The sequence below is a fragment of the Falco biarmicus genome, chromosome 6, assembly GCF_023638135.1.
Source record: "Falco biarmicus isolate bFalBia1 chromosome 6, bFalBia1.pri, whole genome shotgun sequence".
In the NCBI taxonomy this organism is placed as follows: domain Eukaryota; kingdom Metazoa; phylum Chordata; class Aves; order Falconiformes; family Falconidae; genus Falco; species Falco biarmicus.
Window position 1 is genome coordinate 70,831,610 of NC_079293.1, and position 17,773 is coordinate 70,849,382.

Consider the following 17,773-nt stretch of genomic DNA (forward strand, 5'->3'; position numbering starts at 1 on the left):
ACCGGCTTTTTTGCATCAGGATGCAGACCTTTCTGGTTGAGCGCAGTTTGTATAAATAGCAAAGCAATGACCCGTCAGGGCCTTTTCTAATTGATGCTTCCTCGATAAGAAGGAGACTGAAGGCTCACCAGATCTCAGATTTCACTCTCCAAACGGTGCATGTGAGTCTCAATGCCTCTAACTCTTCTCTCTTCTTGCATGGGGATATTAGCTGTCATTAAGAGGAGGTAAGCACTTTCTCCCTGAAACGGGAACACCAAAAAAGAGTGAACAGAAAATCTCAAAATGTCTGGCTGAAATTGCCAAGATTTATCAAGCAATACAGTGTAATGATCACAGAATCATAGGACCATAGAATGGTTTGGGTGGGAAGGGACCTTAAAGACCACCCAGTTCCACCCCTTGCCACGGGCAAGGACCCCTCCCCCCAGCCCAGGCTGCCCCCAGCCCCGTCCAGCCTGGCCTTGAGCCCTGCCAGGGATGGGGCACCCACAGCTGCTCTGGGCAGCCTGGGCCAGCGCCTCGCCGCCCTCACAGGGAAGAATTTCTGCCTCATCTCTCATTTCCATCTCCCCTCTCTCATGTAAAGCCATTCCCCCGTGTGCCATCGCCACCTGCCCTTGCCCAAAGCCCCTCCCCAGCTTTCTTGCCGGCCCCTTTAGGCACTGGCAGGTGCTCTAAGGTCTCCCCGCAGCCTTCTCCTCCCCAGGCTGAGCCACTCCAGCTCTCCCAGCCTGTCCCCACAGCAGGGCTGCTCCAGCCGTCTGATCATCACTCTCTCTTCCTTGCCTTAATACTTGAATTCCCAGTCTCTACTGGGCAATGAAATAGCCACCACAGAGCCATTCATTTCACATATAAAATTAGTTTGATTTTTCCTGTGTGCATCACTCTACATTGATCTGCACTGAATTTCATCAGCCAGTTTACGAGCCAGCCACTGAAACCAGCGAGATCCTTTCACAGCTATCACCTTTATTACCCTGAATAATGCAGCACCAGTAACAAATTCTGCCACCTTTCCATTCAACCCCTTTTCCAGATCTTTTATGATCAAATTTAGCACTGTAGAGCCCCACAGCACTCCCTATGACTCTCCTGCAACCCGGCCCCAGAATGTTGGTCCCTGCCTCCTGCATCCCAATCTCTCTAGTCCTCAAGTCCTCCGCCTCCTTTGGCGAGCTCTAGCAGGTTTTTCCTTTGTTTTTTTTTCCTCCCACGTTATTATATTTATAACTGGCAGAATCCTGGCTTGCAATCCTGTAGAATCTTTTAAGTTGGGGTTTGCTGGTCATTCTCTGCCCCAAATTAGCATCTCCCTGTCTTTGCATGGTAAATCTTTGTGAAGCAATAGATCACACAGTGCAGTCAGGAGTGAGCTGATTTCATCCCTGAATTCCCTTAGGACTTTTGGGGAAAACAATCTGGGTGCTGGTGCTGCTCATTTCCTCTCTTCCACCTCCTTTACGTTTAAGACAAGGCCTTTGATGTGTCCCCACAAAGACGAGTTCAGCATGAAGACCTCCCTTCTTTCTTGCAAGATGAATGCAGCCACAGATATTTCACTTGGGTTCCGTGGAGTGGCCTTAGCTTTTATAGGCTTTACTGCTCTAACCATCTCCTGCTGTACACGCTCTTCATCAGGCTTCCTGTTCCTGATGTCTTTGGGAAAAAGACTTATTTTAAGAGGTTTCTTCACCTTTTGCATGTTCTTCCTGCAATTCTCTGCTGAGTTGCCTTACTGTGTTTTACGCTTTGTCAGGTACAGTTTACTATCTTTTCTATTTTCTGTGTTTGGACACAATTTCAACTGCTTCTTTCTAACAACCTCCCTCATCCCACTGTTCTGCTATGACCTTTTCCTTTTGCACTTTCTCAGGGCTTTTTTTAATAGGTGTCATACATTTTCTCTGAGTCTCCAATCAGGGGCCTTAAACAGCTCCCACAGTGCTTGCAAAGAATCTATTTGCAAGGATTTCACTCTTCGAGCTGTCCCTTTTGTCTTCTTTTTAACAATTTCCCCATTTTTATGTAGCTTCCTTCCTGAAATTAAGCACATAAGTAGTGGCCTTTTCATCCCCTGTTGCTCCTGCAAAGATGTGGAGTGTAAGTACCATATAATCTGTGCTGCAGTAGCTCTCCCAGGGTAAAACTTTGAATGAAGCCCAGTATGTTAGTCAGAACCAAGTGCTGTTTCTTGGTTATTTAGCATACCAAAGGCAGTGCTGAGAAATCACTTGTTATGTCTTTGTCTCCTACTGCTAGGTCAGTGAGCCTGGACCTGGGGTTTTCTCCCTGGAAACGTATGAAACCCCATGTAATCCAGTTATTTATCAGTACTGGCTTCGTAAGGTATAAATATTCAGCTATTTCTCCTGTTAAAGGTGGTTTCCAGGACATAAATTTGCTTCTTAGCATAGCCAGAATTTAAGATATTAACAAAGTGAAATGAGAGAGAAAGATCATATTTGTAGCAGTAATGGCGACTGACCATGCTAGGAAGAAATGTTTTCTGTTTTTCTTGGACATTTGTTCACATCTGGATACCTTTGCCCAAGAAATTAATTTCTGGGCAACCAACCCTGCCCAAGACAAGGTCTGGGTACAGTTTCTGAGATCCTCTGTACCAGAGCTCTGCTCTTAAAAGGCAACTATGTCTGCCAACCCCACTTTGCACCATTGTACCCAAAGAACCATCCAACGTGCCGCAAGTCATACACTTTCAGGGTGATGCTGTAAAATGTGTGATGTTGGGGGTTACTGGTTTAAACTATGCTTTTTCACAACCACCTTCTGAAAGCCTGAAGCCTCCATGAGCACCTTCCAGGTTTTTTTTTTTTTTGATGCTCAGCTTCATGATGCCAAGAGGAAGGTTTAGTACTTCTTGTTGGTGTAACAGCTGAATATTTCTCTCTCATTATGCCAGTCTGTTACTGATTTTTGAGACACCAGAGCACAATACCTGCCATTTTTACATTTTTTTTTCTTTTGTACATGTTACCACTGGGTATGTCTCTCCTCCCTGCTTTCAGTGTGTGTGCAAATAAGACTGAAGCGCTCTCTGAAAGCTTGTGGTTCCTATGTGGTCCTGGAGTGACAGCCTTTGTGATCAAAAAGTTACTGTTACTGGCCATCCTTAGAAGAGACCAGTCAATTTTTTGTTCCCATCAGTTCCTGTCTTGCCTCCGAAAACAGGCATTGAAAATCTCTTGGATGCCATTCACAGAGGGGCCTTTGATTCTCTTTGGTGGAGAGCAGCATGTCCATGCAAGAGAGACCACACTTTTGCAGCCAAAACATTTGCTTTAAGCAGCTGGTGTCGCTCACTCCTTGCTCCTTACTTGCTGCTTCTGAAGATGAATGCATAGTGTCTGCAGGATGCTCTACAATTGCAAGAAGAGATGAGTGGCCCAGTGAGGTTTGGGACATACATTTTTGGGCTGTCAGGACAGGGCAAACACAGTTTCTTTTTTCCTTCAAGTGCCTTTCACTGTGGAAATATTAGATACCTACACTGCTCTTCTGAAAGAGGTGAAAAAGCAAAAGCCGTATTTAACGTTAGCACAAAGTGCACGTGCACAAAATGTTAACTGCTCTGTGTAGCAGGGCTGCACCCCGCCTGCCTTCCTTGCTTCTGCAGGAAGGGGAGGAAAGAGCCAGTTGCAGTGGATGAAGCCCCAGACTGCAACACATGCAGCTCCTGTGGCTGGGAAATGCAAGGTGAGCATTCAGGGCACCTGGGCAGAAGAGGCTAGGCAATTTCTTTCTGCCTTTCTTTCTTTTCTTTTTTTTTTTTTTCTTTTTTTCTTTAGGAAAAACCCTACATCATGTTTTTGAGAGATTCTCTACTGCAGGGAGCACTGGATTCCTCTGGGAGATCCCAGGTCCATTCTTCCGTCAAGAGAAGAGGTGGTTTCTGAAAGTGAAGGAAGCCTGTCTCCCTCCCTCCTTGCATTATACCCATGTCAAATTCCAGGCTGAAACCCCCAAAACAGGACCCATGCCTTCCCTCCTGTTGTTTAGTGCAGTTGGAGGGTCCCTCTGATCCCCAAGAGGCTGCAACGAGGTACCCCAGGAGGTTACACAGCTGCAGATGATGGGCAGTAACAGCGCAAACAATCATTCTCCTAACAACAGAAATTCCAAATAAACGTCTGGTGTTGGAAACCTTTAGCTGCAGAAACATTTTGAAGGCTGGAGATGCAGCAGAGCAAGAGACACCACTTCAAAAACCCATTTTGTAGTTCATTCACTTTCACGTGGCTTTTCACTCTCCTCACACAATTCTTATTTTCTTTTTTTTTTTTTCTTCTTGTGGGAGTATGGGAAAAAGACAACAAAGGGTTGTTTTTTTGTTGTCATTCAGTGTCTCCTTTTGCAACTTTTACTACTTTATCAAACTTTCAACCTTGTGTGTTTGTGAACTCTTCTCACCAACACATAGCTGGTTTAGGTGAATTTTCCTTCTTTTGTATAACTTGTTTGGGATCAGGTGGGGGTCGAGAAATTGCTGCTTTAAAGATGACAGTCTGTGGTTCTCAATGGGCCATCCTGTACCAAGTGTGACATTTACCTGCTGCCTATCCCTGCCGGATCTCAGCCTCTGTCAGCTGGATGTTAACCCCCTCACACTCAGTATTTCACAGTGTGCACCTAGTTTGGAAAGAGACATATTTGTCTTCTCAAGAAAAATAACAGAAGAAATCTCACAGCTTTAGCAGGATTCCTATACCTCTGGTCAGTCTTTAAACTGAGAAAGCTTTTAAAGGTGTCAGATTTCACATTTATCCCGTGTCCTAAGGATAAAATAAAGGAACAGGAGGATGCTCACTAGGTTATTTCTCTTTGCCTCAAAATTGCCTGGTACACAGTCATTTGGACCATGGTGGCTGGTGGCGAGGCTCTTGGAGCACCCTAAATTGCATGTACAGACACAAAGCGTGGATTCACCTCTCCAGCAGGCAGCAGGCACGCCTTCAGGCACCGCGTGTTCAGACTCCCCTGGCAATTGGAGGAGTTTTGAACAAATACAGAAATTAGCCTTAGGAAGAAACGACTTTTCCCCGCAACTCTGTGTACTAGTTGCAGTGCTAAGATCTCTGCTGACCATGGAGGATGCTGCAGAAGAGAGGAGACACAGACCTTCCCCCTGCAGAAATTAAGCAGCCTTTCCGCAAGAGGAAGAGGTCTGTATCACCTCTCTTCCCCTGCAGCATCCTTCAGTGCAACAAATACCAGTACAGCAGCCTTTTTATGAGTTTGAAAGGCACCATGGCTGGAAGGAAACTTGTCCTATTTCCTGGAGAGTTGGGGCTGTTTTCTGTCCCATGAACCAGTCAGGGAGTTAACCCTTTTTGAGACAAACACCTCACCCTCCAGTATTGCACCTAAGGCTTGTCTGGCAGCCCTTTGCCAGGATGCTCTGAGCCCCCCAATGGGACATGGCCCCATGTGTCCCTGCAGAAAGCCTCGAGTGAATGGTTCATAGGGCATAGGGAGGGGGACACCAAAGAACTCCACCTTCCCTATTCTTCCACTACCAGTGACCCCCAGAGGAATAGTCTGGTCACAGGCTATGTTGAGAAGTCACTTGCTTTGTGCAAGGGTGTCCCGGACAGCCACACAACCACAAAACTCAAGTGGCTGCACTGGGATGAGGATGCTCTACAGGCACCCCCAGAGTGGGATTCTGAGGGTGCGAGGGGCAGGTGGTGGCTGTTTGCCTCCGGTCTCTACCCCCGTAGCGGGACTGGGGTCACCATAGCGGGACTGATGGGGTGCTGGGATTCAACTTGTGGAGGAGGGAGACACACTATTAGGCAGTCAGTCCTCTCCCAGACTTTGCCACCACCCTGCTTTGAAGCAATGGGAAACCCCAAATGCTTTTCTCTTCCAGCGTGTTATTTTGGTGTCACAGGTCTGGGGCTGTCAGAGGTGTGTTGAGATCATGGTCCAGGGAGGTCTGGCTGCAGAACCTCTCCCGGCACTCCCCTCCTGGGAGCTGAATGAACCACACAGCACACAGAAATCATATCTGCCCATCTTTACTTCAAAGCAGTGAACACCGTTGCGGTCACACCATGAATACAGCGCTTGGAGCTCCTCCAGAAGTGCTGTTCTTCTTCTGCAACTGGATTCTTTTGCAATCATTTCCCCTTTTTGGGTGGGGGGATGCAGCAGTACATCTTCCCACAGGACTGGCTGAAAGTCCACTCGTCCCTTTTGGCACACATGTGGGAACAGTACCCCCCACAAGTGCCCTTAGACTGCCCGTACCCTGCAATGGGAGGGAGAGAGATATGTTAAGAGAAAATGTCAGACATCGTAGAGCCCCAGAAGATATCTTCTTGCTGTCTCCAGGGCGGTACTGATGCACAGGATACCTTTGGGTTTAGACCCACATAGGATAGGACCCATGCTTTCTGTTGCCATTGAGCTGGGGGACCACTGGATTCTTAAAAGTCACCCCTCTCTACATGTGTCAGTACTGCAGCTTGCTGGTAATATCCGTTTGCATGAGCAAAAGAGGTAGTCTCTCAAAGCGTGGCATTCATCTCATCCCAAACTGGGTGGGCGAGCTTGGTTGAGCAAATCATCAGCCAGAGCCAGGTGCAAGTAGATCTCCACTGCCAAAGCTGGGTGAGATGAACTACTTCCCTCTGCCCCAAGGCACAAAAACTGGAGAGGGGACAGGTACCCGTACCCGAGCCTCCTGGGTCAGCCCCATTTTCTCCACCCCCACAAGTTGCCATCTTACCTGGGGTGGCCAAGGAGAAAAGCAGCAGCACAGCAAAGACCACGCAGAGCACCCTCATGCCTGGAGGCCAGCAGAGATCTCAGCACACTGGGAGCAAAGTGGGTCTGAGATGGCCACACTGGGGGACCTTGGAGGCCCTGGGTTTTATAGAGGGACTCCTGCCATGAGCAGCACGGCAGGAGCAGAAACTTGAGCAAACCCATCTCCAAAGAGGGTTGTTTGCTTGCCAGCATGTGCAATGTCACCCCGACCCGCTGGTCCCACTCACAAAGGCACCTGGCAGCCGTGCTCCAGTCGGCTTATCCTCAGCGCTCACTGGCCCTTTTCACCAACCCGGACACACGGGGGCAATTCCCCCTCCTCCAGATCCGGCTGCCGTAGAGCCATCGGGCATGGCTCTGCTCGACCCAGTGCCAGCCAGGGCTGCCGACAGCGGAGCTGCTCCCCGGAGGTGCAGGAATGAAGCCTGGGCACCTTTCTGATCAGCTCTGGATGCGGCCTGCAAGGCACAGACACAATGCACAGACTTGGGCAGCAAATCTATCCCGCAGGATAGTTTTCAGGGTTCATCCATCCCCAACCAGTGCATTGGCAGTGAGGTTCCTCAGGGCCTCAGGGGTCTCCCCCAAACACAGTGCTCTACAACTTTTTCATAGAATCACAGAACAGTTTTAGTTGGAAGGGACCTTAAAGACCATCTCGTCAAATCTCCTGCCATGGACAGGGACGCCTTCCACCAGCCCAGGCTGCTCCAAGCCCTGTCCAACCTGGCTTTGATCATTTCCAGGGATAGGGCATCCACAGCTGCTCTGGGCAACCTGTGCCACCACCTTGCCACCCTCACAGTAAAAGAATTTCTTCCTCATATCTAATCTAAATCTCCCCTCTTTCAGTTTAAAACCATTCCCCCTTGTCTTATCACTACACATCCTTTTAAAAAGCCCCTCCTCAGCTTTCTTATGAGCCCCCTTTAGGTACTGGAAGGCTGCTTTAAGGTCTTTCCAGGGCAATCTCTTCCCCAGGCTGAACAACCCCAACTCTGTCAGCCTGTCCCCACAGCAGAGCTGCTCCAGCCCTCTAATCATCTGCGTGGCCTTCTCTGGACCAGCTCCAACAGGTCCATGCCCTTCTTATGTTGTTGACCCCAGATCTGTATGCAGTGCTGCAGGGGAGGTCTCACTAGAGAGGAGCAGATGAGCAGAACCCCCTCCCCTGACCTGCTGGCCACTCTGCCTGTGATACAGCCCAGGATATGTTTGGCTTTCTGGGCTGCAAGTGCACATTGCTGGGTCATGTCCAGCTTTTTATCCACCAATACCCCAAGTCCTGCTCGGCAGGGCTGCTCTCAATCCCTTCATCCCCTAGCCTGCACTGATACCAGGGGTTACCCCAAACCAGGTTCAGGACCTCACACTTGGCCTGATTTTCTTCGCATTGATTTGGCCCAAGATCTATTAGTGTATTTTGCCCAAAATCTTTCAAAAAGGACTATAATGCTGATTAAAGGAGATGTAGGAAAATATGTAAATGAAGCTAAGGTAATGAATTGCCACACCACATCTGATCAGAAATCTGTTGGGAGTCCAGTGCTATCCTGCCTAATAATTTTCATGGTTGTCTAGAGAGTGTGCTTACTAAAATTATAAATAAGAAGTCGAAAGAGACTGTGAAGCACTAGAGGACAGGATTAGAATTCTAGTGGATCTTCTCATGCTAAAGAGATAATGAAAAAAATATAATTAAGTGATAGGTAAAGCTACCTTGTCTATACAGACAAGAATAATTAGCTGGAGAATACAGAACAAGGGGTTTCTGGCTGTGTGGCAGGTCTGCAGGGAAAATTGGGCTGCAGTAGATCATAGGTAGGCACAAATGAGCAATGTCATGGTGTTGGGAAACCAGCACCAATTGTCCTACAAGTACAAACACAAGCTAAGTTTGTAAAACACTGGACGTACCTGTTGCACCATGCACCCCTTGGAAAGTGCATCCATGCAGTTTTGTACATTGTGCTTCAAGAAAGCTGTGAAAGGGCTGAAGTGAGCTCAGAAAATGACAGGAGGACAAGAAGATGTGACCTGTAAGAAAAGACTGAAGCAAGTGCAATAATGGAGATCGGGAAAGAGAGAACATAGAAAACATGACAGTCCTCAAATCCAGAAAAGGTAATACATTAGAAACATATGATCTGCTCTTGGTAGCCAGGATGAGGTCAGTGACTCCAGCTGCAGCAAGAGGTCCTCACTTGAGCTAACACAGAATCACAAATGGTCGGGGTTGGAAGGGACCCCTGGAGACCATCTAGCCCAGCCCCCTGCTAAAGCAGGCTCTCCTACAGCAAGCTGTACAGAATTGCATCCAGGTGGGTTTGAATGTCTCCAGAGAAGGAGCCTCCACAACCTCTGGGCAGCCTGTCCCCGTGCTCCATCACCCTCAAGGGAAAGAAGTTTTTCCTGCTCTCCCCACGGAGCTCCCTGTGCTGCAGTTTGTGCCCGTTGCCCCTTGTCCTGTCGCTGGGCACCGCTGACAAGAGCCCGGCCCCGGCCCCCTGACACTGGCCCTTAAGGTACCTGTGTGCATCGCTCAGGTCCCCTCTCAGCCTTCTCCTGCCCAGGCTGAACAGCCCCAGCTCCCGCAGCCTTTCCTCACCAGGGAGATGCTCCAGCCCCTCATCAGCTTGGTCACCTCCGCTGGCCCCTCCCCAGCAGCTCCCAGTCTCCCTGGATCCAGGGAGCCCAGAACTGGACACATATGGGAAAGCATTTGTAATGGCAGGACCATACAGCAGAAAGGATTGAGTAAGGGGGGTTGTGGAAACACCATCACTGAAGGCCTTTACAAAAAAAAGGGACAAACTCCTGAGAATGGCAGTTAGAAATAGCGGCGATGAAGCAGATGAGGTGTACAGTCCCATCACTTTTACTTTTACTCAGTTTCTGTACTCAAATAAGATCACAGAGAGGATCATAAGGCTGAGCCAAGCCTGACTGGGGAGCCTGATCTGGGCAGAATGGAGTGCCTGGGAAGGAGTTCAAGAACAGGTGTTTTCACTCAGTAAAACTCCCCACCCTCTAGTCACATGAAGTTCAGTGACTTCCTCAAGAAGGTTTTATATCTGATTTGTTTAATTTGTACCTGCTTCATTAATTTATAAATGGCTATTTCAATACATTTGTCCTTTCAATAAATTTTGACTTCTTGAACTTCTTGAAAAAGTTCCATGTTTCAGCTATGCTCAGCATGAAAGAGGGCTTTTTTGTCTACTTTTTTGACAAATGCATGATTAACTGTTGCATGCCACCTATTTCTTGGGTGATGAAAACCAAAGAACCATAGTTCTGTCTTCCTTAGGCTTCTAAAATTTTTACAGCTTTGTGATACACCTCCACTAATAAATGTTTCTTCCCTGAGCTGAGGAGTACCAGTATTTTTTTTTTCTTAATGAAAATGGGTCCCCAGCTCTGCCACCTTTCTTTTAACCTCTTCTTGCCTGACTGCTGGCCATCAGGGATGGGGACATGAGCAGCGCACATACCACAGTGTGATACCCTACAGACCGATGCAGTGAGGCAATGTTTTCTTTTGTCTTAATAACTTCCATAACATTTCTTAATGTACAATTTTCCTTTTTTTCTTTCTCATCTGCTGTTTTCAGAGCACTCTTTTTAAGCACTCCCAAACCTCTTTTAACTGGCTTTAGGTAATTCAGAGCTGTCATTTGTGCAGCGATTATATTTTTCTCCAGATTCACAACTTTAAACTAACTGACACTGATTCAGCATTTGACATTTTGCTGCCCTGTTACTAGTTGTTGTAAGATCCGTCTGCTGCCCTTTGCAGATTTAGGTTTGATGGTATTCAGTAATTTTGCATCAGCAGCAGCTTCTGTCCCTTCACCAGTCACATCTTTTTTTCTGGCTGTTTATAAAGCTATTAAACAGCCCAGTGAACTGAGGTTGGGAAAGCTCCTTTGTAGAGCTCTGCTCATGTTTGAAACCCCAGCTCTGTCTGGAGGGTTTGTGAGGATGAGGTGATGATCAAAGTGTCTTGCAAGTGGTCGGCTCATGCAGGCTCCTGGGAGCTGTCAGCGCCTGTGCTCCTGTCCATCCATCAGAAGGGTGAGAGGGGACAACAAAACATCCATTGAGTGTGATGTTTGCTGAATTTATCTAAGACATTTTGCAGACATGGTTCCCTTCTCAAGTGGAGATGGGAACGTGGGTCCTTTCCGAGTGAGCAGCCCCATATGGTGACCAGTCTGGACAATGGAGGGAGAGTTATCGGTTCATCGAGGCCACATCTCAGCCCTGTTGCATGCAGTTGCATCTCTGCCAGAAGTTGGGAAAGGCCCAAAGCCCTGTGATACTGATCTTGTTCTCCCCCTCATCGTTATACCTGCAGATCTTCATCAGGTCCCTCTGACCCATCAGCCCAGTCCTATCAACTCTGCTATTGACAGCTCCTATTCATTTGTGCTCTCATCAGCGCCAGTGTGCTAGAATCGTATCTGATGTTGGGTAACCAGGTCTGGGGGGAGGTGGCTGCAGCACACTTGGGTGCACATGGGAAATTCTGGTGCCTGTGCCACCCCTGCACATCCAGCCGCCAACTGCACAGCTTGGATGAATTCCCACATCTCCCCAGCACCCTCTGCTCCACAGGGAAACGCTCTATAAAAACTGCAGCCGCAGCCTCCCTGCATACCATCTCCCCCCCTCGAGCTCACTCTGACTCTCCTCTCTCCAGCCTTGCTGAGATCCAAGCTCAACTCCAGCCATGAGGTTCCTCTACCTTGTCTTTGCTGTCTTCCTACTTGTCGCCCTGGCCACCCCAGGTAAGATGGCAAATAGGGTGGGATGAGCCTTATACCAGCTGGGATTCTTTTAAAGTAACTTTAGCTTTTGAAAATATAACTATTACCATCTGAGGTGACTGCTATGACCTAGCCAGGTACTTTAATGACTTCTTTCAAGGGACAATAATATTGGGACTACCTCAGAGAGATTTGTGTAGTAATAACTGAAGTTAAAACCTCAGTAACCTGTCTGGGAGTGAGCCCAGGCCAGACAATTACCACACAAGAGCCTGGCCATGGCCACTTCTCTTAGGGACTCAGAGAATTTCATAGTACCAGAGGGGACTCTTCTGTGCAACTCAATTTTCCTGTTGAGGCTCAGTTCTCAGTATGTTTGATATCCTAATGTGACATAGATATTGCTGCTAATGCTTGTTTCTGACACTCTAAGGCTTTCTGGTCTCTCTACAGGGGATTCTAAGCCAATATCTCCCAGGTGGACATTAGAAACCCCCTTCAGATATCAATTCTCATCCACCTGGGCCAGCTTGGCCCACTTTTAACCGCCACAGTGAACATTTGTGTCAGGCTGCTGTGAGGCCAATTTAAAGACCTTTGGAACATTCTTTCAAGCATCTCTAAATCAGAGGACAATTTTAAAATGCACGATACAAGTACAGATACCTGAGTGGAGATCTAAGTTTTTCAAAAAAGTTTGATGTGGCTTTTGCTGTTTTGCTCTGAGACTATTGATCCTATCCCATAAGGAGAGGTGCAAGACATCTGTGCAGTCTTGCACAGATGAGCATCTTCATGACCTTTGCTTTTGGGCTGTCTCTCAATGCAGGCAATGACTGTGCTCTCCTTGGGAGCATTGCTTTCCCAAACTGTGCCTATGTCACCAACTGACCCTGTAGTCACCAGCTGAGGGGAGAGGGATGCACAAGGAGTTTCTCAGGCTTGTGCTCTTCCAGGTTCCTCCCTGCTTTGGGGCTGGGCTTGGGCAGGAGTGTGGATGTGTGGGAGAATGGAGCAGGACCTCCCTAGAGGCAGGGTCCCATCCTTCTGACCGCTGCCGCACCTAGACCTGGAGGTGGTGGGAGGGCTCGGCAGTGGGGAGCAGAGGCACCTACCCTGACCCAACCACTCTCCCCTGCCTCCCCCTTGCAGGCTACGGGCAGATAAGGAAGCACTGCCCCAAGGTGGGGTACTGCTCCAGCAAGTGCAGCAAGGCGGATGTGTGGTCCTTCTCCTCCGACTGCAAGTACTACTGCTGCATCCCACCCGGCTGGAAGGCAAAATAGGAGCTGAAGAGGAAGCACCTGGGGAAGAGGAGGCACCGTGGAGGCTTTAGGAGCATCTTCTCGACTGCCTAAGCTGATTGTCATCCCCTCCTCTCAATAATTAAAAAGAGAAAAAAAAGGAGATGTAACTGTGGTGCGTGTGGTGTGGTTACTTGTGTCCCCATGATCCCACATAAAGCATTAGGACAGGTTCTCCAAACACAGCCCAAAGGCTCATCAGCACCAAACAAGCCTTAACATCCACTGACAACAAGCTGCAGAGCTGCCAGTTGTCTTACAGGGTAGGGATTTAGGACGAAGGTATCATTTTCCCTCTTGCCTTTTCTGTGGCCCTGAACATGACCCTGCTTTTCCAGGCTACAGGTTATCTGCAGGTGTCTTAAAAAATGTGGTTAGTTCAGCAATGCCTCCTCTAAGTACAAGACAGTCCTCTTTCCATGAAAATTCCAGCAGATCACGAGAGGTGGGGAACAGAGAAGCAAACAGGCCTTCACAGACCTCACACAATGGATTTTATGTCTTCTTTGTGCCAGTCTCAAGACCACTCAGTGCTTCTCTCTTTTTGCAGATCAATACCGTACTTAGGGTTTGGTTTCTGCTCTCCCTAACTTGAACTGTGTGTGTTGGAGCAGAAAAAGGTATGGAGAAGAGCCATGAAGGTGATCAAAGGTGTGTGTAAACTCTGTAACAGTAGCAGTCACGCATCTCTGCAGAGACAAACTGTTTATAGAGACTCACCACTCGACTACACCAGTCTCAGAGAGACAATGCAGCTTTGAGGCTTCTCAGTAAGCAAACTAATTATTTCTACCACATAGCTTTAGGTGCGAATGTACAGGTGTGGCGTGGATATATGGACATAAGCAGGGAATGAGTGTGGGGTGGGTTGACCTTGACTGGATACCTGGTGCCCAAGAGCCACTCTGTTACACTGCCCTTAGCTGGGCAGGGGAAGGCAAAAGGCTTGGGTTCCAAAAAGGACAGGGGGATCTCTCAGTAATTACATGGGCAAAGCAGGCTCAGCTTGGGGAAATTAATTTAATATATTACCAATCAAATCAGAGTGGGACAACGTGAAATAAAGCCAAATCTTAAAAACACCTTCCACTCACCCCTCTCTTCTTCCCAGGCTCAACTTTCCTCCTGATTTTCTCTGTCTTCTTCCCCCGAGCAGCACAGGGGACCAGGAGTAGGGGCTGGGGTCGGTCCCCCACCCGCTGTCCCTGCGGCTCCTGCCCCCCGTGGGGAGGGTCCTCACCCCCTGCCCGGCCCCAGGGGGGTCCCCGCGGGGTCCCCAGCCCTGCCCCCGCCCGGGCTCCTCTCCCCACGGGGCCACGGGCCCTGCCAGGAGCTGGCCCAGCGCCGCTGCCCGCGGGTCACAGCCCCCTGCGGGCAGCCCCTGCCCCGGGGGTCCTGCCCGGGCTGCGGGGGGGAGCTGCCCCCGGGGGCTCCACGGGCTGGGGGCACGGCCTGCCCGGCCGGGGGCTCCCCACGGGCTGGGGGAGCCTCTGCTGCGGCGCCTGGAGCCCCCCGGCCTCCCCCTGCCCTGGCCTGGGGGGCTGCAGGGCCGCGGCTCCCCCCTGTGCTCGCTCCTCTCTCCGGTCCCACCTGCAAAGGGGGTTTTTCCCCTTACCCCAGGGGCGCTCCCACCATCGCTGGTGGGTCAGCCCTTGGCTCCATCTTGGAGCCGGCCGGCATCGGCTCCATGGGACACGGGGGAAGCTTCCAGCAGCTTCTCACAGAAGCCACCCCTGTACCCCCGGCTGCCAAAACCTCGCCACGCACACCCCATGCTGTGGACACCACTCCACCTGCTGACAGCCCTCCATCCAGGGCAGACATACTTCCTTGTCACCATAAAGCCCAGCCCTGGCCAAACTGACCCGTGCTCTAAGACCCAGAAGGACAAGTCTGCCCCTATCCAAATGCTACACGGCACTGTCGGCTCAGGAATCCTTCGGCATAACATTGCCCAGGAAAAAGCCACAGCCTCCCACATGAACAGCACGGGAGCAAAACAGCTCCAAGGACCACCTGCAGCTCAAGGGAAATGAACCTCCATTTCCCTTCCTCCCAAAAACCCATTCCTCCTTGATGCCAACCAACTGTGAGTTTTTAGCAGAGAAAGTGCAAGGGTAACTGGGAAAAGCAGTATTTCTACCTGGTAGGCTTTCAACAACTACAAAATACCTGTCTAATTAATCAATCTAAAATTTCACCCGGCTGTAACATCGGTAATGCTTACCCTTATTTCCAAACATGAACGTACAGCACCAGTGTAAACAGTTTTATTTCAGTATTACCTCTCTCTTTCTGGTATCTAACTTACTTGTTTGAGTGCTTTTTCCTACCTTTACTAACACTGGTTAAGTGTAGACAAGCTCTGAATTAAAAAAAAACCAACAATGTTATTTCACCTGAAATTTGTTGTTCTCCCAGCGCAGAGTCCAACAGTGAAAGAGCCTCTGCCAAGAAAAGCTCCGACAACTGGCTCCGCTCTTCACTTGTCTGAGGCATCTGTATGACATTACCCACCACCAGTGGCCGCTGGGGGTTTGCTGGATGCTGTTCCAGGAGGAATTTGTTGTGAGTTAATGGCTGGCATCACTGTGGGTATAGTGGTTGTTGTTACTTGTAGAGGAGTCAGGGACCAGAAGAGCTGTAAAGACTGAGTGGCCATTTCCCTTCTAGAGACAGGACAGCTAGAGGAGTGCACTGGTAAAATCTGGGGCAGTTTAATCCTTATTTTGCCTTATCTTCTCCTCCATTTCTCTCCTGCTTTTTTACCTTGCAATACAATGGACATGCTTGGTGCAGACAGAACAACTGCAGATCCACAGGGAGTGGGAACTGCTCAGCATCTTAGAGCTGTGCTGTCTAAGCTGGATGTGAAGGATGGAGTAGAGGAGACTCCCTTGTTCCCAGTCCCTTCATGTCTTTGTCCACCTGGCACCCTCTGGGTGAGATTAAATGGAAATTAGGGAGAGCTAAACTGAGGTGTTTACGTAGAAGGTTCTACAGACATGCTAGTGGTTGATTGAGTTGCCTAAATAAAGATGTTCGGTGCCATCTGAGGAACCAATGAGTGCCTGGGACATCTATATGTGGGTGGCAGGTATGATATGAGAGCTATGGGAGACCATTACCCTCTAGAAGCACAGCTGGAGACCAGGTAGGACATTTCAAATACACACCTAAGATGCTGAGTTATGGGAATAGTCACTCCAGTCAATAGTGTTGAGAGTTTAAAGCGTGGTTCAACTCACCCTAAATAAAAACCTCCAGGCCAATAAGCTGAGTGACTGTCCCAGCTCCATGGATTATATTGGGTAGATTTCCACTGACTGTCAAAGGTCTAGAACACAAGGAGACAACCAAATGAGAAAGCAAAATAGCGGTGTATTCATCTCTGAGTTAATCCCTCTCAGAGCGGTTAGACTTGGAGTAAGTGCAACTTTTACTCTCCAGGACAGACAGCCCCAGTGGGCTTTCAAGCAGTTCTGGAGGGTATAATGTGGTGCCAATGTTGCTCATTTTCATTCGTTCACTCATTGCCAGGGAACACAATCTACAGTGTCTCTGCTTGGGTTCAGTCTCTTCTTGAACTGGATGTGCTGTGATGTTTCTTTTCTTCTCAAGAAGGGAGAAGGGAATGAGGGAAGAAACACATCAATCACAATCTGATATAGATGTAATTGCTAGAACTTCTTCCCAGCTTGTGGGGAATAAGACTTTAGGTGGGCAGTAGAGGCATAAGCTACTTGCTGCTTAGTGCTTTCCTATATTCTATCAATTTATGTTTATAAAGTCCATCACTCAGAGACTAGAAATGAGTTGCTATTTATCCTGCCTGCAGAAAGTAGCTTCCAAATCAACTTGGACACGGTTGATGTAGAAATTTCAGGAGGTCTCAAATAGTGCTGTCTGTGTTCAGGCAACTGGATTAAGACCCAAGTGATTAGCTTAGACTGGTGACCTCACCTTCAGATAGCCAGAGATTTTTTGCAGGAAAGGCATTTCAGCTTTATAACAACTTATATGTCTGTTGCCACAGCACCTTGGATTCTAGTAAAGGGTCTAGGTCTTGACATGAGTTGGGAATGCATGTGGTGGTATTGGCCAATGTAGTACCAGTCCTCTCAGGTCTCTGTTTTGGAAGGGAAGAAGAAGGAGTCTCAAACTTGTTGCTGTAACGCGGTCCACCTTAGCCACTCTGACAAGCAAACACCAAGTCCCCTGACCAGGGACTGATAGTCCCAACTGTCTGTGTTAAAAGCTTTGGCCACCAGATTGAGAAGAGTCCAGCTCCCAAGGGAGAGACACCTGCACAGGCCATTTGAGATGATTTCAAAGAGCCAGTGACAAATAGGCACAGAGTGCACGTCTCATTGTCAGATGGGCACTGGGTTGGAGTGACATAATATCCCACTAAGCAGCAAACAATGTGTCCTTGGGCAACAGTGAAGTCACGCTCCTCCTTAACACTGTCCTCTCTGTCAAGAAATGTCTATAAATATCAAGGTCTTCAGCCTTTTTCTGAGCAACTGGTTCAAGATCTCTCTGCGAGGCTGCATCTCAGACCTGCTGCCATCCTGGTGGACGTCCAGTCATGAGGATCATCTATGTTGTGTTTGCTGTTTTTCTAATGGCTTTGATGGCTACCCCAGGTAAGGTGGCAACTTGTGTGGAGCAGAAATGAGATATAATAGCAAACCATAAATAAATTAAGGTTAAAAAAAGACTTTTCCAGGAAAGCAGGTGTGGGATGTGAGTCCTGGATTGAGGTTTTGGTTGTGTTCAGCTCAGGAGAATTTTGGAGTGGAGTTCAGCTCCAGAATCACACCATCCTAGATTTATACATCCACTGTCTGGGGGTCTTTGTGTGAGCTGAGTCCCATCACAGTCATTGGGCACCAG

General features: G+C 48.7%; 2 protein-coding genes across 2 annotated transcripts; one reads left to right on the top strand and one right to left on the bottom strand.

Annotated features, from left to right (window-relative positions):
* Nucleotides 1–6,146: 6,146 nt before the first annotated feature.
* On the bottom strand, nucleotides 6,147–6,815 carry LOC130151058 (small basic protein 1-like). The gene is made up of 2 exons (XM_056342686.1): nucleotides 6,758–6,815; nucleotides 6,147–6,277 (listed from the first exon to the last, which is right to left on the bottom strand). Exons 1-2 carry the CDS (start codon nucleotides 6,813–6,815, stop codon nucleotides 6,147–6,149), a joined length of 189 nt encoding a protein of 62 aa, XP_056198661.1.
* Nucleotides 6,816–11,533: 4,718 nt separating this feature from the next.
* LOC130150967 (cygnin-like) lies at nucleotides 11,534–12,856 on the top strand. Its single transcript, XM_056342341.1, has 2 exons — nucleotides 11,534–11,591; nucleotides 12,723–12,856. Exons 1-2 carry the CDS (start codon nucleotides 11,534–11,536, stop codon nucleotides 12,854–12,856), a joined length of 192 nt encoding a protein of 63 aa, XP_056198316.1.
* The last annotated feature ends 4,917 nt before the right edge of the window (nucleotides 12,857–17,773 follow it).